Source organism: Dromiciops gliroides, chromosome 4 (genome assembly GCF_019393635.1).
Source record: "Dromiciops gliroides isolate mDroGli1 chromosome 4, mDroGli1.pri, whole genome shotgun sequence".
Lineage (NCBI taxonomy): Eukaryota > Metazoa > Chordata > Mammalia > Microbiotheria > Microbiotheriidae > Dromiciops > Dromiciops gliroides.
The window spans coordinates 400,206,837-400,230,869 of record NC_057864.1 but is presented as its reverse complement, the minus strand read 5'-3'; the positions used below and the strand labels follow the sequence as shown (position 1 = coordinate 400,230,869).

At 35.7% G+C, this 24,033-nt stretch overlaps 1 protein-coding gene across 4 annotated transcripts in view; it reads right to left on the bottom strand.

The window, feature by feature from the left end:
* The window catches only part of TULP4 (TUB like protein 4), a 258,249-nt gene that overhangs the window by 81,370 nt on the left and 152,846 nt on the right, over nucleotides 1–24,033 (bottom strand). For all 4 annotated transcript variants that reach the window (XM_043964743.1, XM_043964742.1, XM_043964740.1 and 1 more), the window contains exons 4-5: nucleotides 4,898–5,026; nucleotides 2,208–2,369 (exon numbers count right to left, since the gene is read on the bottom strand). In XM_043964743.1, the coding sequence (XP_043820678.1) occupies nucleotides 2,208–2,369; nucleotides 4,898–5,026 (291 nt within the window). The remainder of the gene's footprint in view (nucleotides 1–2,207; nucleotides 2,370–4,897; nucleotides 5,027–24,033) is intronic.

Below are 24,033 nucleotides of genomic sequence, written 5' to 3'. Positions count from 1 at the left end.
CTTTACTTTAAGATGTCCTGGTAGTAAATGTAACAACAACAACAAAAGGTAAATACAGAACAAAATGGAGTCAGTTATGTCAACTCTTAACACACTACTTTGTCTCTTTAAAAATACTCTTTCAACATCATCAAGGATAATGGAGCTGCTACTACCACATTAAGGACCACATCTTTATGAATTCACTGAAAAGATGTAGATTCCTTTATACATATGGTTTGTTGATAACAACAACAAAAAAGCATTTGAATCATTAGAAGAAAATGCTGCTATAAATGTTCTCTTCAAATAAGGTATCTCCTGTCCATAAATGAAGTCTTTGAAGATTCTTGAAAGGTAACCAAAAAAATCATAGTCAATGAACTCTTTCTAATAATAAATATCAGATAAGCATGCAACATTTAGATGTATTCTCAACAAAAATATTCATCATTTTAAGGGATATTTACCCTAGAATTCAAGTTAGAGAGAGAGTCCAAGTACATGGTAAGGTCTTCTAGATGCTCTAGTTTATAGTTAATACTGTGCTAGTGCATCTAGCTTGGGTATGCTTCAAGGTCTTATTAACCACTCAAAAACATCTGGCCTGATTAACCACATAAGGCAAAATGGATAAAGAATATCTGTCACCCAGATTATAACAACATTCATTGGGATGAATAACCTATAGAGCTTGTACATAAATGTGTAGATCAGGTTCAAACAAAGCAGATGGACAACAAATGGGACCCAGAAGCAAAAACCAAGCTGTATCACATTCAAGAAATAGCAAAGTGCCCTTAATGACTTCATGTTTTTCCCAGAAACAAAAGCCCAGGGACAGTCCTGGATTCAGGAGGACTTGAGTTCAAATCCAGCTCCAGACACTTGACACTTAACTAGCTGTGTGACCCTGGGCAAGTCACTTCATCTTCATTGTCCCACAAAAACAAACAAACAAACAAACAAAAGCCCATTATTTTAATACCAATAATTACAGGTGATCCTCTATTGACTAGAAGATGTTTTAAAAATGTCTAAATAACAGAAAATATACATACAGATTGCAATGGAAAGGGTGCATAGTGGATGTATGCAGGCTGCAACATATAACCAAAGAGGAAGGTCAAAGAAATGCAGGAGTAAAAAATGAAAAGGAAAGGAAAGAAAAAAAAAAGAAAAAAGAAAGAAAAGGCTTATTAGAGAAATGTCTGCTGAAAGGATGGGCTGAGGATGAGGGGAAACAAAAAGAGTCTGAGGGGTCCTTCTGATGCCATGAGAAAGAAAGCAATGAAAGGATACACGAGGAAGAGGTACCCAGTGTTAGGTTGGTTCTCTGTGATTAAGTTATCCAAAGACATCAACCAGAGTCACACATGATGCACTACATGATCTACTACTAGATGAGATGTGATCTGCATCATGGTAGGAAACAACCTACAGAGATCTAATTGAGCACTGAGTAATCTGACGATACAGATTTGGTTTGTTGTAGGAAAATGAAAGCCTTAATGTTCCATTTTCATACTTTTCAAATCAAAGATCAGGTATCCCCAATACATATCATTTACCTAAAGAATTAATAAAGATTAGAAAGTAGATATGAATTGGTAATTATTAATGTCCCCTTGATCACCTTTTTAATACTGATTTTTGTAGTCATTTATTATCTTCCCTTTTCTGATAAAGTATCTTTATCAGAAAAGTAATATTTTCAAAGTTGTGTCATCTCTAGCATAAATTTATTTTTTTTTTACTCAGCTTTGTCCAGCTGATATTCATGACTTCATTTCATTAAGCTTCATTTCCAATTCTTTATATAACTCACTAGGTACAGAAGTATTTCACTTCCGAATGTGGTGATGCTTTTTCATCTATGTCAAAAATAAGTAACTAAAGAAATTCTAGCACATCTATTCTATTTTTCTGCTATTTCTCGTTCTTCCAACTTAATCTATAAATACTTTTGGAAATATCTGAACTACACTGTTAAAGAATGACCTGATCAAAATTATCCAATAAATCATGAAGTGATTCCCAAATCCAGGGTAATTACATTAGCCTTCTTGTGTTCACTCTTTGTAAAATTACTTAGAACTCTGGTTATGAACATTTTCTGTTTATTATTGATTCCACTAAACTTGGCAAACAATTTTTTTATATTTCATGAATGATCTTTAATGTACATTTAAAAATTTATACACATACATTTTTAAAGAAACCTTTACCTGTTGGTCATCTGGAGTCCAAATACCACATGTGATCTGACTTTCCAAATTAATCTCTGATGACCAATGTCTTTGTCCACTGACAGAACCAACCAACACAAATCCATCTCGATATGAGATAAGAGCTTGAGTTCCATCATGACTCCATGTGAAATCACTCACCTTAAGAAACACATTTTAAAAAAGTGGTTAAAAATTTGTGTATCAATGGTAAAAAATTTAAGTATATCACAGTCTATCTTTTAGGTCATGGTCAAATAAAAAAGCCTAAAACAACAAACTGTGGTGAAAAGCTATAAAGTTAGTAACAGGGATGCTCAATTAATGCTTGTTGAATAGTTACTACAATGTTAGTACAATAAGTATCCCTTAATGATTCTTCACTCTTGCTCATAATCCTATAGTAAAAGATCAAAGGTATTTAAAGATCCTTACAATATGGTCCTTTCCAGTCTTTTCTTTTCTTTTGCAGGGCAATGAGGGTTAAGTTACTTGCCCAGGGTCACACAGCTAGTAAGTGTAAGTGTCTGAGGCCAAATTTGAACTCAGGTCCTTCTGAATCCAGGGCCAGTGCTTTATCCACTGCGCCACCTAGCTGCCCCCTTTTCAGTCTTTTCAATCTTAACACACTCCACAATCCACAAGATCTATAATCTTGAAAGGACATGGAGTAGAGAGCATGGATAAAATTAGGAGGGGAAAATGTTCCAAATGGCACCTGAACATCTACTAGTGCAGATGCCTAGTTCCCAGATGAGTTATAATCATCCAGATAGATACATACCTGACACAAAAGGGACGTTTAGACAGTGAACAAGCAATGGGAGGTATGGAGAAAGGAATGTTGGGTGATAAGTAAAGTGTATGTTTTGTTGTGTCACAAACAAATCCTGCAATTAGTTACTTTGAGAGGGTGGGATTTCAGCCCACTTCCCCACACTAAGATAAACCTGTATCATTTGGGGACATACCAAAACTGCTAGAGTATACCAAAAACTGTAGAGTATACTTTGTAGATCACTTTGTAGAGAAAGAGGGGGTTAAGAAACTAATTAAACTGGGGCACCTAGGTGGTACAGTGAATAAAGCACCAGCCCTAGATTCAGGAGGACCTGAGTTCAAATCTGACCAAAAACACTTGATACTAACTGTGTGACCCTGGGCAAATCACTTAACCCTCAACACCCCACAAAAAACAAAAAAAAGCAAGAAAGAAACTAATCAAACTATAATGATATAGTAAAGGATATTCCTCACTAAAAACTTTCAATTTGGGATATTGGATGCAATGTCATACTCTTGCTATTGCTACATAATGGAAACTGTACCAAAGCTCGTATGTGCTTTAGCAGATGTTAGATGAGTACTAGTATGACAGTCACATTAAAGAAAGATATGTAATAGTAAATAAGAAGAATCTCCAAAGGAGCACCATTCATTAATGTCCTTATGGATTATCTTCTATATAGGTGGAAAGAAATACACTCAATTATTCTATAATGCTTTCTTTGAAACTGCAAATCTGTTTTAATGTGATTGATATATTAGGGAACGATTTGAGGATGTGAATTTTGTTTGCTTAGTGTGATTTCATCAGCAAGAGAATACAGAAAACTACACTTCACAATAAATTCACAAGCTGAAAATCTTTCCACGTCTACTTCCACAAGCAAACTGCATCCATTTCTTTTTTTGTTTGTTTTTGCGGGGCAATGAGGGTTAAGTGACTTGCCCAAGGTCACACAGTTAATAAGTGTCAAATGTCTGAGGTCGGATTTGAACTCAGGTCCTCCTGAATCCAGGGCTGGTGCTTTATCCACTGCACCACCTAGCTGCCCCCAAACTGCATCTATTTCAAGGTAAAATGCCATATTTATCATATACCTTTTGGTGCAATAGGAGCAGTGGGCTTAGGAGGACTTGTTTGTCCTCCCCTCTTCCCCATCATGGCACGCTCCTTTAAGCCTCCCAACTGAGGCACAATGAGACAAGTCTATTGTGACTTAATTTTGCTAATCCGGGACTGTAGATACTGCTACTATTTATTGTAGTATTTGTGTATTTTTTAACCATTTAACATGTATAAAACTGCTTCCATTTTTATTAGGTTCTTTAAATGTTTTTTAAATGTGTCACTGATAAAAGTTTTTTAGTGTTGTGCCCCAACTCCACTTCCCCCATAAGTCTTCTGGTTTTTATTATGCAGTTGTTTATTGAATGGTGATTTTTTTAGGAAATGCGTATCAAGTTATAGCAGTACTATGGTTGGAAGAGAAAAACTGATAAATGACAACAAGTATTCAAATTTATGGAAACTCTTATTGAAGAGAGTGTTATAAATCTTTGGTCAAAGAATAAGCTATAAAGAAAAAGAGCATAGAGCTAACAGTATAAATACAAAGGATGCCACAAAAGGAAAATACCTTGTAAAAAAGACCCCCAAAGTAGCGTGCTATTAAGAAAATCTGAATTTAACAAGTAATCATAAGTCAGGTAAGGATGATTTCAATTTTAATTAAATCTGAGATTTCTCATTACAGCAATATAACTGAAAGTAAGTTGTGATTTTCTACCTTTTCTAGGTGTAAACATGATGAGAAATGAACAGCAAAATGTTAATAAATGTGTTCAAGAATATTTCAACTGGCTTTTTTCATCACTCTTTTTATCAGTGAGACTTTCTTACTCACCTGTGCCCCTCGGTCATTCACCAATTCTACAGACCACCTGCCTTCATACTGAATCCATACAAATATTCCTCCATCTGAATCACAAGTAGCCAATTTCTGGAATGGTTCATTCCACCTTACCAGTACAACCTATAAAATAACCAACAAAAAAAAAAGTTTACTATTTCGGTGCAATCAGATGTTAAATACAGTAATAATCACACAATTCAAGACAAAACCCTATGAACAAAAACAAAATATTGATTTGAGGAATGTGGGAGATGTGGGAGGGAGAACTATGAAGTAGATTAAGCACCTTTTTGATAGAGCAAATGACTTTTGCTATAGCTGCTGAATTATGACAGATCTGAAAGGCTTTCTAATGAATACAACTACATAGAGAATAAAAACATGCCCAAAATATATCCCATTGCTATAAAAACTTAAGAAAGGCTCCAAGGGACATTGGCAGCCAGGAAAGGCCCTAAATAAAGGCCCTCAGATTTATGTCACATTACCAGTGTAAGATTTCTTTCAGATTTTAACCTGAGCATTGTGCACTCAGTTATGAACAGAAGGGAGAAGACTTCCTTTTCTCTCTAAAGAACATTTGTCCTACTCTGGAATGTAAAATCATTTTATACTTTCACTAGCTATTTCTTCCCCACAAAAGGTTCAATGCCTAAGCCTATTTGAGGATCATCAACATGCAGCTGAAATGAATGAATTAAATTTAGAACTTAAAATATTAAAAGTCATTAAGCTTAGGGCAGCTAGGTGGCGCAGTGGATAGAGCACTGGACCTGGAGTCAGGAGTAGCTGAGTTCAAATCCGGCCTCAGACACTTGACACTTACTAGCTGTGTGACCCTGGGCAAGTCACTTAACCCCAATTGCCTCACTTTAAAAAAAAAAGTCATTAAGCTTTCCAAGATAAAATTTGAAGAATCAAATCCTGCAGTATGAAAATTTGTTTTTGTCAAAAACAATACTCTCTTTAACACTCATCCAAAATAGAGTAGATTATAAAATATGATCAATATTTCAGTATGACTTGTGCCTTAAATCAGGCATTCTTAAACTTTTGTGTATCTCATGAACCCCTATGTTAGTCTAGTGAAGCCTATGGACCCCTTCTCAGAATGTTTTTAAATGTGTAAAATAAAAAAATATATATTATAAAGGAAACTAATTATATTGAAATAGCGATCATTATAATAGAAAAACAAAATCATTGACATGTGACCTAGCTGTTGCTGTTCTCAATCTCAACAGCTAATGGAAAAATACATAATAAATTCAACTTTGTCCCTCACAAAGAATCCTGTGAGATGTTTGGGTCAACTACTTATCATTCCAAAAGGCCCTCCTCAAGTAATGGCTCTGAAAGCTTCTAAAAACATAGCCTTTCTGGAAGAAGCACTTGATTGGGAGTTAGAACACCTAAGTTTTAGTTCTGGTTCTGCTTCAAACTAATTCTATGACCACAGCAATTATGAAGTTTATTTCTATAATTCTTTCTCTCATGGACCCGCTGAGCCAAAATTCCTGAGTTTCAGGTCATAATGTAAACTCTTCTACCTCAAGGAAGATTTTTGTCTATCAAATTATTATTTTATTTTATTTTATTTTATTTTTTTGTGGGGCAATTGAGGTTAAGTGACTTGCCCAGGGTCACACAGCTAGTAAGTGTTAAGTGTCTGAGGCCGGATTTGAACTCAGCTACTCCTGACTCCAGGGCCAGTGCTCCATCCACTGCGCCATCTAGCTGCCCCCCTCAAATTATTTTTAAAAATATATTTAAATGGGTTGCATATAATTCTGAACATTGTGGATTCAAAGAATTTCTGAGATGAAAGGAACTGCAACAACATCTAATGAAAACCATTCCTAAAAAAAGAACTGCTCTTTCATATCAACAGTTGATCACACTCAATAAGTGGTTATCCAGTCTTTGAAGACCTTCAAAAAGTAGGAACACAGTATCTACCAATTCAGTCAATTCATTCTCTATTTCTACTTCTTAGGAATTTTGAACTGGCTTCAAGCCTAAATTTGCCTCTTTACAGCTTCAATCCAATGCTCCTACTTCTGGTCTCTAAGACCAAACAGAACAAGTCTAATTCCTCTGCCATGATCAAATGAAAGCCCTCACTGAAGACACCTATTGAGTCTCTGTCCTGCTCCAATCTACAATCCTTTCTTCTCCCAATTAAACACCCCTATTTCCTTCAACTAATCCTCATATGACATGAACTCAAGGCTTTTCATCATTTTGGCAGATCTCCTTTGGATGCTCTTGGGCTTATCAATGTCATCATAAAATTTGGTATCTGAAATGTAACACCATAGTTAAAATGAGATCTGAATAAAACAGACTATAAGACTAACACTTCCTTATTCTTAGAAGCTGTTTCTCTTAAGACAGCTGAAGATCATTTGAGCTTTCTTGTCTGACTTATCACACTAATGAGTATAAAGTTCATGAAAACTGCCAGGATTCTTTTTTGTTTTGTTTTGGCCTCAAACTGCTGTCTACCCATGCTTTCACCAATCTTGTACTTGTGAAGCTGACTTCTGAATCCAATTTTATGACTTTACATTTATCCCTATTAAATTTCATCTTACTAAATTTAGCTCATGGTCTAGCCTTTCAAGTTATTTTAGGATCTTGACTTTTAGTGTGGTATTCTGTCCCAGAAATATTTCATCTGCAAATTCAATACACTTTCCTTCGATGATTATTCAACTCATAATATACTAAAAAGCACAAGACCTAGCTGTGTGACCCTAGGCAAGTCACTTAACCCTCATTGCCCTGCAAGGAAAAAAGGGGAAAAAAAGCACAAGACCAAGCACAGATTCATTAGGACACTCTAAAGGACACCTTTCAGGCTAATATCAAATCATCAATGACTACTTTTGGGATCCAGCTGTTCTATAGAAACCAAGTGATCATACTACTATCTAGTACACATCTCTTCAACTTTTCCACAAGACCAATGGAGACTTTAATCAATCATTTTGCTTAAATCTTAGTACACTTTATCTACAGCTGATCAACAAGAGAAATAAAGTTAGTAGGTCAAGACCTGCTCCTGATGAAGTCATGCTAGCCTTTTGTGATTACTGATTCTTCTTCTAGATATTCAACTGGCATCCAGACCTAAAGAAGAAAAATTCTATAAAGCTGGCTTCACTTTATTCCTGTTTTCTCCTAATTTTCTGTATGCAAAAGACAAATAAATGACTCAATCCCCCTAGAAAAAGATATATTCTATTGGATCAGTCTGGCTATGAGCAATTAATATTTCTCTAATTATTTTGTTCTCTATTTCATTAAAGAGTGTTTTGTAGCTATAGTTATATAGCTCTTATGTGTATTTGGTAGGTACTATCTCAAGTGTTTTATACATTCTGTAAATAGAATTTCTCTATTTCTGCTGATGCTTAAAAATCAAAAAAGCAAAAAATTATTTTTAAAGAAAGGAAGGAAGGAAATCTTACAATTTTTGCCAGGAATCAGAGACAAGATCACAAACTCCATTATTTTCTCATTTTTGAAAATCAACAAAACATTCCTACTTCTTCAGTCCCAGGCTACTTTTCCTATTCTTCATAATTAGCTAGGGGAAGAATTCATTATTTAATAAAAACTGCTGAGAAAACTGGAAAACAGTCTGGCAGAAATTAGGCTTAGATAACATATTACACTATATTCTACAAAACATTTTAAATGGATGCTCAAACTTAATGTTAATTATTCCATGACAAAAAAAATTATAAGAGAAACAGATCATACATGTACCTCTCATATCTATGGTTAAGAGATGTATTCTTAACCAAACAAGAAATAGAGGAAATTTGAAAAGATAAAATAATTTTTTATTACTTGAAACTGAAAAGCTACTGCACAGGCAACATTAATGCATCTAGGATAAGAAGGAAAGCTGTAGAATGAAGAAAAAATGTTTGTATTCAATTTCTCTAATAGAGGTGTGGTATCCAAGCTCTATAAACAATTAGTAAACATAAGACTAATAGGTATTTCCCGATAGATAAGTGGTCAAAAGAATATGAACAAACATTTCTCAAAAGAAAAACTTAAAGTATCCACAACCATGTAAAAGAATGTGTTAAAACACTATTAATAAAAGAAATGAAAATCAAAACAACCCAAAAGTTTCACACCCTGCAAACTGGCAAAAATTACTAAAAAATTGCAATGCCCAATGATGGAGAGGTTGTAAAAGGATAGGCACATTAATACATTGTTGGTGGAGCTATGAAATGGTACAATAATTTTGGAAAACAATTTGGAATTATGTAAATAAAGTGACTAAAATGTCCATAACCTGTAAACCGAAGATCCCATCACTAAGTTTATACCCCCAAAAAAGTCATCCATTAGAAGAAAGTCTCCATATACTCCAAAATATTTATAGCAACACTTTTTGGGATAACAAAGATTTGGAAACAAAGTAGAAGCCTATCAGCTGGAGAATGGGTAAACAAACTGTGGAACATGAATGTAATGGAATAATAGCACTGTTCTGGAAGGGATCATATGTGTGATGAATACAGAGAAGCATGGAAAACTCTATATAAAGTGATGCAGAGTAGTAAAGTAAGGAGAGGGAAGAAAAAATAGGGAGAGAAATGAAAGCAACACAAGAAAATTATGAAAAAAGAATTAGCAGCATGGAAAAGGAAGCATAGTCCTTAAAAATTCATTTATCCAAATAGAAAAGGAAGTGCAAAAGCTTACTGAAGAAAACAATGCCTTAAAAATTCAAACTGGACAGATGGAAGTTAATAACTCCATGAGACACCAGGGGTCAGTCAAACAGAATCAAAAGAATGAAAAAATAGAAGAAAATGTGAAATACTTCATTGGAAAGACCTGGAAAATAAATCCAGGAGAGACAATTTGAGAATTATTGGACTACCTGAAAGGTATAATCAGAAAAAGAGTCTAGACACCATATTCCAGGAAATGTTCTCCAAGGAGAACTGCCCTGATATTATAGAATCAGAGGATAAAATCATCATCGAAAAAACCCACCAATCACCTCCTGAAAGAGACCCCAAAAGGAAAACTCCAAGTAATACTGTAGCCAAATTTCAGAATTATCTGATGAAGGAGAAAATACTCCAAGCAGCCAGAAAGGAGCAATTTAAATATCATGGAGCAGGGGCAGCTAGATGGCGCAGTGGATAGAGCACCGGCCCTGGAGTCAGGAGTACCTGAGTTCAAATCCGGCCTCAGACACTTACTAGCTGTGTGACCCTGGGTAAGTCACTTAACCCCAATTGCCTCACCAAAAAAAAAAAAATAAAAATAAATAAATAAATAAATAAATATCATGGAGCCACAGTCAGGATTGCACAGGACCTGGCAGCTTCAACATTAAAGGATTGCAAGGCTTGGAATATGATATTCTGGAAGGCAAAGGAGCTTGGATTGCAACCAAGGATGAACTACCTAGGAAAACTGATCATTCTCTTTCAGGGGAAAAAATGGACATTTAATGAAGTAGGGGACTTTCAAGGTTTCCTGATGAAAAGACCAGAACTGAATAGAAAATTCGGTCCTAACATACAAGACTCAAGAGAAGTTTAAAAAGGTAAATGGGGGAAAAAGTCATTCAATATGGTTAAACTGTTTACATTCCTACATGGGAAGATAATACTTATACTCTTGAGAAATGTATCTCTATTTGGACAGACAGCAGAATTATACACAAAGAGTATAAAAATAATTTGTCTTTGATGTGATGATATAAAGAAAATTAAGGGTTTAAAAAAGGAGTTTATGGGGAGAAGAGGAAAGGGGAGGTGGAATTGGGTGGATTACATCATATGAAGAGGTGCAAAAACCCCATTACAGTAGAGGGAAAGAAGGGAGGCGTGAGCATTGTTTCAACCTAACTCTCATCAGATTTGGTTCAAAGAGGGAATAATATATATGCTCATTTGGATAAAGAAATTGAGCTTATTCTTTAAGGGAGGTAAAAGGGTAAAGGGAAAAGGAGGGCAGGCAGAAGGGAAGGCAGAAGCAGGGGAGAAACGGGTAAAGAAAAAGGAGGGGGGCTGGTAAAAGGGAGGGCACATTGGGAGAGGCAGGGGTAAGAAGCAAAATATTGGTGAGGAAGCATAGGGTGAAAGAAGGGGGAAAATACAAAGGGGGTAAATAGAAAGGAGGGAAATAGACAGTTAGTAATAATAACTGTGAATGTGAATGGGATGAACTCTGCCATAAAACAGAAGCGAATAGCAGAGTGGATTAAAAACCAGAATCTTATAATATATGCTGTTTACAAGAAACACATTTGAAGCAGGGAGATACACACAGGGTAAAGGTAAAAGGTTGGAGCAGAATATCTTATGCTTCAGTTGAAGTAAAAAAAAGCAGGTGTAGCAATCCTTATCTCAGACAAAGCAAAGGCAAAAATAGATCTAATCAAAAGAGATAAGGGGTGGCAGCTAGGTGGTGCAGTGGATAGAGTATTGGCCCTGGATTCAGAAGGACCTGAGTTTAAATTTAAACAATTACTAGCTGTGTGATTCTGGGCAAGTCACTTAACCCCAATTGCCTCACCAAAAAAACAAAACAAAACAAAAAAAGAGATAAGGAAGGAAACTACATTTTGTTGAAAGGTACTATAGATAATGAAGTAATATCAATACTAAACACGTATGCGGCAAGTGGTATAGCATGCAAATTCTTAGAGGAGCAGTTAAACGAGTTATAAGAGGGAATAAATACCAAAACTATGCTAGTGGGGGACCTGAATCTTCCCCTCTCAGAATTGGATAAATCTAGCCACAAAATAAATAAGACAGAAGTTAAAGAGGTGAATAGAATGTTAGAAAAGTTAGATATAAAAGATGTCTAGAGAAAATCAAATGGGAATAGAAAGGAATATACATTTTTCTCAATGGTACATGGTACATATTCAAAAATTGACCATGTATTAGGGCACAAATACCTCATGGTCAAATGTAGAAAGGCAGAAATAGTAAATGCATCCTTCTCAGATCATGATGCAATAAAAATTACATGTAATAAAGAGCCATGGAAAGGTACACTGAAAATTAATTGGAAACTAAATAACTTCATTCTAAAGAATGAGTGGACCAAGCAACAAATCATAGAAACAATAACTTCATCTGAGAGAATGACAATAATGAGACAACATACCAAAATCTATGGGATGCAGCCAAAGCAGTGCTTAGGGGGAATTGTATGTCTCTAAATGCTTACATCAATAAAAAAGTGAAGGAGGAGATCAATGAATTGGGCATGAAATTTAAAAAGCTAGAAAAAGAACAAATTAAAAATCCCCAATTAAATACTAAATTAGAAATTCTGAAAATTAAAGGAGAGTAATAAAATTGAAAGCAAGAAAACTATAGAATTAATCAATAAAACTAGGAGTTGGTTTTATGAAAAAAACCAATAAAATAGATAAACCATTGGTTAATTTGATTAAAAAAAGAAAGAAGAAAACCAAATTACCAGTATCAAAAATGAAAGGGTTGATTTCACCACCAATGAAATGGAAATTAAAGCAATAATTAGGAACTATTTTGCCCAACTGTATGCCAATAAATTTGACAATCTAAATGAAATGGATATTTATAAAAATACAAATTGCCCAGGTTAACTGAAGAGGACATAAAATCCTTAAATAAGACCATATTAGAAAAAGAAATTGAACAAGCCATTATGAAAAAATCTCCAGGGCCAGATGGGTTTACAGGTTAATTCTACCAAACATTTAAAGAACAATTAATTCCAATATTATACAAATTATTTGGAAAACTAGGTGAAGAAGGAGTTCTACCAAATTGCTTTTATGACACAAATATGGTGTTGATACCAAAACCAGGCAGAGCCCAAACAGAAAAAGAAAATTATAGACTAATTTCCCTAATGAATATTGATGTTTGCACTATGACTAGGTGGAATTTATACCAGGAATTCAAGGCTGGTTCAACATTAGGAAAACTATTAACATAATCAACCACATCAATAAGAAAACTAACCAAAATCATATGATTATCTCAATAGATGCAGAGAAAGCTTTTGACAAAATACAGCACCCATTCCTAATAAAAACACCAGAAAGCTTAGGAACAGGTGAAACTTTCCTTAAAATAATAAGCAGTATCTACCTAAAACCATCAGCAAGTATTATATGTAATAGAGACAAGTTAGAGGTCTTCCCAGTAAGATCAGGGGTGAAACAGGGATGTCCATTATCACCTCTATTATTTAATATTGTACTAGAAGGGTTAGCTTTAGCAATCAGAAGAAAAAGAAATTAAAGGAATTAGAATAGATAAGGAGGAAATAAAACTATCACTCTTTGCAGATGATATGATGGTATACTTAGAAAATCCTAGAGAATCAACTAAAAAATTACTTGAAACAATTAACAACTTTAGCAAAGTTGTAGGATATAAAATAAATCCACATAAATCATCAGCATTTCTATACATGACCAACAAAGTCCAGCAGCAAGAGACAGAAAGAGAAATTCCATTTAAAGTAACGGTTGACAATATAAAATACTTGGGAGTCTACTTGCCAAGACTAATCCAGGAACTCTATGCCCACAATTACAAAACACTTTTCACACAAATTAAATCAGATCTAAATAATTGGAAAAATATCAATTGCTCATGGATAGGCCGAGCTAATATAATAAAAATGACTTTACTTATTCAGTGCCATACCAATCAGACTACCTAAAAATTATTTTATAGAGCTAGAAAAAATAATAGCAATTCATTTGGAAGAACAAAAGGTCAAGAATATCAAGGGAACTAATGGAAAAAATGTACAGGAAGGTGGGCTAGCTGTACCAAATCTGAAGCTTTACTATAAAGCAGCAGTCATCAAAACTATTTGGTACTGGCTAAGTACCAAATTTCTCAGCCAGTACCCAATAGTGGAGGACCAATGGAATAGGTTAGACACAGGAAACACTAGTAAATGACATTAGTAATGTACTGTTTGATAAATCCAAAGACTCCAGCTTCTGGGATAGGAACTCAGTATCTGACAAAAACTGCTGGGAAAACTGGAAGAGATTATGGCAGAAACTAGGCATAGACTAACATCTTACACCTTATACTAAACTAAGGTCAAAATGGGTACATGATTTAGACATAAAAGGTGATATCAAAGGTAAATTAGGAGAGGAAGGAATACTTTACCTCTCAGATCTTTGGAAAGGAGAATAATTTATGACCAAACAAGAGATAGAGAATATTATGAAATGCAAAATGGATGATTTTGATTACATTAAATTTAAAAGTTTTTGTACCACCAGAAGCAATACAGCCAAAATCAGAAGGGAGGCAGAAAGCTGGGAAACAATTTTTATAGCCAGTATTTCTGATAAAGGCCTCATTTCTAAAATACATAGGGAACTAAATCAAATTTATAAGAATCCAAGTTATTCCCCAAGTACAAAATGGTCAAAGGATATGAACAGGCAGTTTTCAGATAAAGAAATCAAAGCTATCTATTGCCATATGAAAAAAAATGCTCTAAATTACTATTGATTAGAGAGATGCAAATTAAAACAACTCTGAGGTACCACCTGACACCTATCAGATTGGCTAATACGACAAAAAAAGGAAAATAATAAATGTTGGAGAAGCTGTGGGAAAAATAGAACACTAATGCATTGTTGGTGGAGCTGTGAACTGATCCAAACATTCTGGAGAACAATTTGGAATTATGCCCAAAGGGCTATAAAGCTTTGCATACTCTTTGACACAGCAATACCACTATTAGGTCTTTTTCCCAAAGAGATCATAGAAAAGGGAAAAGGATCCACATGTACAAAAATATTTATAGCTGCTCTTTTTGTGGTGGCAAGGAATTGGAAATTATGGGGTTGCCCATCAATTGGGGAATGGCTGAACAAGTTGTGGTATATGAATGTAATGGAATACTATTGTGCTGTAAGAAATGATGAGCAGGTGGATTTCAGAGAAAACTGGAAAGACTTGCATGAACTGACAATGAGTGAGATGAGCAGAACCAGGAGAACATCGTACACAGTATCATCATCATTATGTGTTGATCAACTGTGATAGACTTGACCCTTCTCAGCAATACAATGGTACAAGATAGTTCCAAAGGACTCATGATGGAAAATGCTCTCCAAATCCAGAAAAAAGAAAACTGTGGAATATGGATGCAGATTGAACCATACTACTTCTTTTGTTTTTGGTGCTATTTTTCTTTTTTTGAGGTTTTTCCTTTTTGCTCTGATTCTTCTTTCACAGCAAGACCAATGCAGAAATATGTTTTACGTGATTGTACATATATAACCTATATCAGATTACTTGCTGTCTTGGGGAAGGCGGGGGGCCGGGGGCGGGGGGTGGGGGGTGGGGGAGAAAAACTTGAAACTAAAAATCTTATAAAAACAAATGTTGGGGCAGCTAGGTGGCACAGTGGATAGAGCACCGGCCCTGGAATCAGGAGTACCCGAGTTCAAATCCAGCCTCAGACACTTAACACTAGCTGTGTGACCCTGGGCAAGTCGCTTAACCCCAATTGTCTCACTAAAAAAAAAAAACAAATGTTGAAAACTATCTCTCCATGTAACTGGAAAATAATAAAATACTTCTATAATTTAAAAAAATATGTCATACATTTGCAGTTATGCAAAACATTTTCATATTAGTCAAGTTGTGAAAGAAAATAGACAAAATATCTTTAAAGAAAGATGAGCTAACAAATAAAACTATACTTCAATCAGTATTCAGATACCATCAGTTCTTCCTCTGTTGATGGTTTGCATTTTTCATTAGTCCTTCTGATATCATCCTGTTCATTTCTTTCACAGTTACCATTGCTAACTGTATTACCCTATATCTTATTCCCTCCCCTTGATATTTACTATATTATTTTCTATCTTTCTACACCCTATTCCTCCTCGAAAGTGTTTTCCTTTTTACTTCCCCCTACCCCAATCTGCCCTTCCTTCCTTCACTTCTCCCCACCCCTTATCTCCTTCCCCTCCCCTACTTTCCCTCAGGGCAAACTATATTACTATACCCACTTGAGTGTGTAATTCCCTCTTTGAGCCAATTCTGATGAGAGTAAGGTTCACTCACTCTCCCACTCCTTCCACATCTTCCCCTCAACTCCATAAGCTTTATCTTGTTTCCTTTTATGTGAGCTTCTTTTCCCCAGTCCACCTCTCCCTTTACCTTTCTTCCAGTACATTCTTCTTATCCCTTAACTTTATTTTAAAGATGTCATCATGGGTCAGCTAGGTGACACAATGGACAAAGCACCAGCTCTGGACCCAGGAGGCCCCAGCCCAAATCCAGCCCCAGACATAAGCCACCCCACCCTGCCCAGCCCACAAAAAAGAAGGATAAACCAAAAAAAAAAATGCTTTACAGATAACATCCCATCATATTCAATTCACACCTGTACCCTCTAAGTATATTCCTTTCAGCTGCCCTATTACTGAGAAAGTTCTTATGAGTTAGTAGTATTATCTTCCCATGTAGGAATGTAAACAGTTTAACCTTTTAATATCCCTTATGATTTCTTTTTCCTGTTTACCTTTTTATGCTTCTCTAGCATCTTATAATTGAAAGTCAAATTTTTTATTCAGTTCAGGTCTTTTCATCATAAAGTCCCATTATTCATTGAAGTCCCATTTTTCCCCCAGAAAGATTATACTCAGCTTTGCTGGGTAGGTGATTTTAGGTTGTAGTCCCAGTTTCTTTGCCCTCTAGAATATCATATTCCATGCCCTCTGGTCCTTTAATGTAGATGCTACTAGATTTTGTGTTATCCTGACTGTAGCTCCACAGTATCTGAATTCCTTTTTTCTAGCTGCTTCTAATATTTTCTCCTTGACCTGGGAGTTCTGGAATTTGGCTATAATATTCCTAGAAGTTTTCCTTTTGGGATCTCTTTCAGGAAGTGATTGGTGGATTCTTTCAATTTCTATTTTACCTTCTGCTTCTAGAATATCAGGGCAATTTTCCCTGACAATTTCTTGGAAGATGATGTCTAAGCTATTTCCTTAATCATTGTTTTCAGGTAGTCCAATGATTTCCAAATTCTCTCTCCTTGATCTATTTTCTAGGTTAGCTGTTTTTCCAAGGAGATATTTCACATTGCTCTCTCTTTTTTCATACATTTGGATTTGCTTTATTGTGTCTTGGTTTCTCATAAAGTCACTAGCTTCCATCTGTTCAATCCTAATTCTTAGGCAATTATTTTCAGAGAGCTTTTGTATACCCTTTCCCATTTGGTTTTTCAAGCTGTTGACTTTTTTTCTCATGACTCTCCTGCATTGCTCTCATTTCTCTTTCCATTCTTTCCTCCACCTCTCTAAATCTTCCTTCTATCTCTCTTACTCTCTCTTCGAAGTCTCTTTTGAGTGCTTCTATGACCTGAGACCAATTCATATTTTCTTAGACGTTTTGGATGTTGGAGCTTTGACTTTGTTATTATCTTCTTCTAAGGGTGTATTCTGGTCTACTTTTCCCCAGAAAAAGCTTTCTGTAGTCTGCTGCTTTCTTTGCCTACTCATCTAGACCCAGAAGCAAATGTCTGATTAAAATATAATTCTCTATAGTTAGAAGCTTGGCATTCCTGTGCCCTCCCCACACTAGGCTGCCACCACTAGAGTCAGCACACTGGATTAGAACCTGGGCGCTTCATCCAACTCCAGCAGAAGCCGCAGTCACTTCACCCTGGCCAACCACTGAACCCCTTCATCGGTCTGTGAGCAGAGCCTCAGAAGAAGCTGCTGGTGCCTAAGACTCTGAGGCCCTAGAAGCACTATCTGTTCCAGGCTGGGTCCACACTGCACGCCAAGCTCCTCTCTCCATCTGTGGGCTGAGTTCCAGAAGAAGCTGCTGCCACAGTTTAGTCAGAGGTTCCCATGGCCTGGTTCTCTGGGGCTGGGTCCACTCAGCATGCTCCACTCTTACCCTGGTATAACAGACCTTTCCTGCTGACCCTCTAAGCTGTGTTTGGCTGGAAAATTATTTCACCCTGTCCTTTTTTGGGTTCTGCTGCTCCAACAATTTTCCTATGACATTATTTGAAGGGGTTTTGGAGAGAGGTCAGGGAAGTTACTGCCTTTCCTCCGCCATCTTGGTTCCACCCCAATTTTTTTTTTTTAATTTAAGAATGTTGGTTAGGGAAAGAATACATATGCATTTCAAAAAATGTGAGTCAGTAAACCTTGTCATAATGAAAACCACTTAGTATTAATGTATAGAATCGCAAAATAAGAAAGCTTATATGGGTAACAATCTTTTTTGCACAGTTCCTGGCACGTAGTAGTATTAATAATGTTTCATTGATTTATTCAAGGAACATTACTGAGAGAGTTCATTTAATCAGTCCCAAACTATCTTTGCCATCGACAATTTTATTCCTATCCTATATAGTTATATTTATGTCATCAATTCTTTATAATTAAAATGTGTCAATTAACATAGCATGTTTATATATATATATATATGTGTGTGTGTGTGTGTGTGTGTATATATATATGTATATGATAATTTCAAAAGTGTTGATAAGGAAAGGAAGACAAAAAAATTCCTAATAAGTAAGAAGAATCACTAATGTCGTTTTCTCTTTAAGTACTCATTGAAAAAAGGAGAGCTAAATAGGAACAACTAAAATAATAAATCTAAGCAATTAAAACAATTGGTTAAAACAATTTACTACCACTCAATACTTCTGAATATATAATATATTAAGTAAAACAGCTATAATTTAAATTGTATATGAATAGCATAATCACCAGTTGGGTTTTTGATTCATCTCTGAATTTAAATAAAGAACCCAAAACATCTTGAAATGTAATCTGGAAAAAAGTCAATGAAAAGGCATTTTGCAGCCTGATGCCAACTAACATAACACTGTTGTAATTAATGTTACTTGAGGAAAAACAACATGCTACTGGTTAAAATGCTTGCCAAATTTAATTTGTACCCTTAAAATTAAGGTAAAGATAAATATTAATAGCAATTAATATGAACAATCTCCTGTTTTAAATCTAAAACATAATTATGTTCAGAAATAATTATGGTATTTGTTTTGATTCCTCATTTTGCTGTTCTTAAGAAATGCCATATCTATTTCTCTAGATTCTAGATACTTAATTTTTTTGCTTCTCCCTAGATCCCTCATTTATCACAAGACAGCTCAAGTGCTACTCTCCTTATAAAGTTTTTCCTGGCCCCCTCCAGCAGTTAGAATACTCGCTTCCAAAACAATCTTGTATTCATCTGTATATATTAATACATGTAACTGCTATGTCCCCCATTAGAATTTAAGCTCCTTGAAGGCAGGGACTTTTTCATTTTTTTTGTCTTCGTATTACCAGGACTTAAAACAGTTGCTGGCAACTGTAAATGCTTAATAAATCAATGCTTGTTGATTGACTGGACCTTCCTAAGTCAGAGGTTTCATTTCTCATTTAACGAACACTTATCAAAAGTTACTGTGTGAGCTATGGTTTATGATGGTGATGGAATATTATTATGCTATAAGAAACAGCAAAGAAGACAATTTCAGAAAAACCTGGAAAGACTTATATGAACTTAAAGTGACATGAGCAGAAAAAGGAGGATGTAACAGCACAGTGACAGCAATATTATTTGATGAAGAACTGTGAATGACTTAGCTATTCTCAACAATACAATAATTCAAGACAATCCCAAAGGACTAATGATGAAGCATACTATCCACCTCTAAAGAAAGAACTGATATTGATTGAACACAGACTGAAGCATGCTATTTTCACTTTATTTCATTTTTCTTTTATTCGAGTTTTCTTATACAAAATGACTAATATGGTAATGTTTTACATAACTGCACATGTATAACCTATATCTGACTGCTTACAGCCTCAGGGAGGGGAGAATGGAGGGAGGAAAGGAGGGATACAATTTGGAATTCAAAACTGTAAATAAAATGTTTATTATTAAATTAATAAATAAAAATATTATCTTGTACAATTCTATAGAAAGGAAACTGATGTACAAGTAGATAAATGGTCTTCAAAATTTTATATCTAACCATTTATTATCCAACTTTTATTACATGCCAAAAAAAGGAGATTCCACTTTAGGATAATCCTAGAAACCCTGGCCAAAGTGAAAGTTGACTTTTATTCTTTCTTTTAATATTGCTCTCCCAGGAGGAAGCAATTTAAACTTCATCCTAGAATTGATTCCCTCTTTTGATTCATTTGTGTCTTTGATTCTCCACTACTTATTACTGATACGGATCTACTTTGCGTCTCTCATGTTAGTCTACATCATCCAGGTACCATCTCTTACTCAGGAAACAGGGTCTAATTTATTTCTTGAGTGCTTCTGAAGAGGACAGTAAGATAAGGCTTCTATTAGTATTACCCCCTGAGAAGGCAGAAGTGAGTGGGCATCAGTTCTTTCTGGCTTTCCTCATTCTATTTCCAATCAGTTCTTCGTTGGTATAGTGGGTAGCAGAGTAGCTTGCTCATAATAAGTAGGTACTTAATAAATGTCTGGGAATGAAATAGTGACTATATGGGAGAAAGAATTAAGCACAAATCATAGAAATGTAGAAATGTATTTTTTCTAAAGTACACTATTCTTAAACAATTTAAAGGGACAGCAGGGAGGTCTGGACCTGTGCTTTCATCAGAATAGGGAATTCCAAGTGTCCAAATCCCTTTCACCAATGTGAATGGATAGGCAACTTTGCCTAGTCTTGAATTGTTTTGGGCACTGAGATAACTGAAAGGATAGCCTTAACTTCACATGGTGATAGTTAATATAAGTGTAGTTTTCTGGGCAGCTAGATGGCTCAGCAGTTTAAGCACTGGGTCTAGAGTCAGGAAGAGCTGGATTTAAATCCACTTTCAGACACTCGCCAGCTGTTTGACCTTGTGCAAGTCACTTAACCTCTGTTTTACATGGAGAAGGAAATGGTAAACCATTGCAGTATCTTTGCCAAGAAAATCTCATACAGGGTCACCAAGGTCAGACACAACTGAACACTACCACCACACATGTACATATGTGTGTGTGTGAATGCATGTGTGTACCTGTGCATGCATGTATCTATATAGAACCAAATGGTTAAAGTATCACATGTGTATACTTCTACAGATAGGAATATATACACACATATATACATACATAATATTTATGTACATATGTATACGTATGTGTGCTTATTTATTTGCACACACTGTACTTTCCTTCATTCTTCTTCCAGAATCAATATGCACCATAGGACTTAGTAGAAGGTGACTCAATTTTGTGGTCAGTTTCCACCTAGAATCCATCTTATCAGTCAGAGTCTGTCCCCTGCTGAGCAAAAACATCCTAATGTTTCAAAATTATATCAACTATTAGAAGCCAACAGTGACCCGCTACCTATGTTTCACATTTGTATGTAATATAAAATAATATAGCCTACAGCCATACTACCTCCAGCTGTGTTCAGATCAGATTACAGAATTAAAGTAGGCATAGGCATTTGCTCACAGATTCTGAAAGTCTGCTTAAGAGAGAACCAAATATATACATCACATGAAGATAAAAAAGGGGAAAAAGCCCCTGGGACCACTTTTAACTGTTTTAATTTGAACTATTTAAAAAGCTGTTAAATAGAAATAGGTCCCTTGGGCATTTTGCCTATCAACTGAAGGACATATTTCAACATAATGTATTCTTTTTTATGTATCCATGAATACAGAATGTTTTGAATTGATGCAATACTTATCATTCTCCAAAGCTCTGTTCTAGTCCCTCTGCCCTCTCCCCTTTTCTCTAAACTCTCTCCCTTGGTAATCTCATCAGCTCCCCTGAGTTCCATCTCTACACTGATCACTCCCAAAGACAGATGTCCAGCCCTAATCTCTTTTTAAATTCTGCATCACCAGCCAACTCTTAAAAATCTCCCCTTGGAGGTCTCACAAATATCTCAGCTTAGTAATGCTAAAACAGACTCCATCATCCTCATTAAATCCACACCTCCTCCAAGTGGCAAAACACAGAGCATTTGACTTGGAATCAGGAAGACCAGAGTTCAAACAGTGCCTCAGATACTCACTACCTGCATGGCCCTGGGCCAGTCATTAACACTCTCTGTCTACCTCATTGTCATCATTTATTAAATGAGGATAAAATCATGGAATCTGCCCGATAGGGTAAATTTAAGGATCACATTTTTTAAAAGTGTACCGGGGGTGGCTAGGTGGCGCAGTGGATAAAGCACCAGCCCTGGATTCAGGAGTTCCTGAGTTCAAATGCGGCCTCAGACACTTGACACTTACTAGCAAGTCACTTAACCCCCACTGCCCCGCAAAAAAAACCAAAAAACCCAAAAAACAAACAAAAAAAAGTAAGTATACCCGTGTGTTTAAAATACTTTGCAAACGTTAATGCACCATATAAATACAATACATATCACCACCACGACATCTCGAGGATACCAATATCCTCCCAGGTTTGGAACCTTGGAGTCATCCTGTATTTTCCACAAGTATCATGTCCCATACCCAACTGAATTACCTGATGAATGCTTTTTATTCTATAGTCTGGCTTTTATTCTACATTCTGGCTTTTGTTCCTTTCCCTTACACCACTCAATTCCTAATCTTGTTCAGGTTTTCAAACACCTTACCTGAACAATTATTAAAAACTCCTAACTAGTCCTGCTTGTTTTAGTTCCTCCCCTCCCCAAACTCTTTTGTCAGAAGAACGCCAAGGTAATCTTCTAAAGGCAAAATCTGACCTGTCACTACCCTTTTAAAAACAGTCAGTGGTTCTTCATTGCCTCCAGGATAAAACACCAAGTCATTGGGCTTACATTTGAGGCTGTTCATCCTTAGCACCAATCTACATTTCTACACTTATGTCAATATATTCCCTACCACATACTCCACAATACAGCCAAAATGGATTAATAAATGATTCTTAAACTTAGCATCCCATCACCTTGAATGGAAGAGTGAATAAAGCATTTATAAAGCACTTATTTACAATATGCAAAGCATTTTGATAAGTGCTGGAGATACAAATAAAAAAGATAGTCTCAAGGGAGTCACATTCTAATGGAGGAGAAAATACATATGGAAAGTTTCAGCTGCAAATCAGATGGAAAAGTCCCTACATTCCTTAAGATGCAGAAGCAAAGCAGATAAGTAATCTCTCTCTTTAATGTCATTTTCACTGATGAAATTTTATCAGTTTCTAATGTTGTCATTTGACAGTGACAAAAACTTTGGTGAGAAGAAATTTCTTTTCTGGGTCTTTGAAAGACCAGGGAGTAGCACGTAAAGGACAAAGTACCAGGCTATATTCCTGCATGCTCCTGAGATGATTGCTATGAACACTGGGCTAGAAGCACTGTTATTCCCAAGGCTGTATTCATGATGGACTCCTTTAACTTCTTCATCACATCCTCAGGAACCTCTTCACTGGGAAATCTCACTATCCTACCAGAATCCAATCAACCTTGTTCCTTATTACTCAGGAGCATCCTCTGATCAGAGGGTGGAGCCATGAATCCCTTCAACTTCTATATAAGGGGAAGGCACAGGTCAGACATCTATTATATCTGGCTGTACTTCTGTAACTTCTTCACAATGCCCCCTTTGTCTTTTCAGCTTTGTGTATTGTCTTTAGATTGTAAGTTGTCACTAAGTTGTACGTTTCTTGAAGGCAGGGACTATCTTTTTCATATTTGTAGCACAGTGCTTGGCACAGCACTTAATAAATGTTTACTGACTGCCAACTATTTGACTTTATGTTGAGTTTAAATGTGTAATAGGCAGTTGGAGATGAGTGACTGGAGGTTAGCAAAGAGGTTAGAGCTGGAGAAATAGTTTTGAGAATCAACAGCCTAGAGATGATTAATTAAACCCATGGGAGTGGATGAGATCAATAAGTGAAATATTCAATTATAAAATGGTCTTTAAAGAAATAAAGAACAACTTAAATAGCTAAAAGAATATTCGGTGCTTATGTCTCAGCCCTGACAATACAATAAAAATGACAACACAACCAGAGTTAATTTGCAGTTTTAATGCCATGAAGACCAAACTATCAAAGGGGTACTTTATGGAATTTGACCAAACCAAA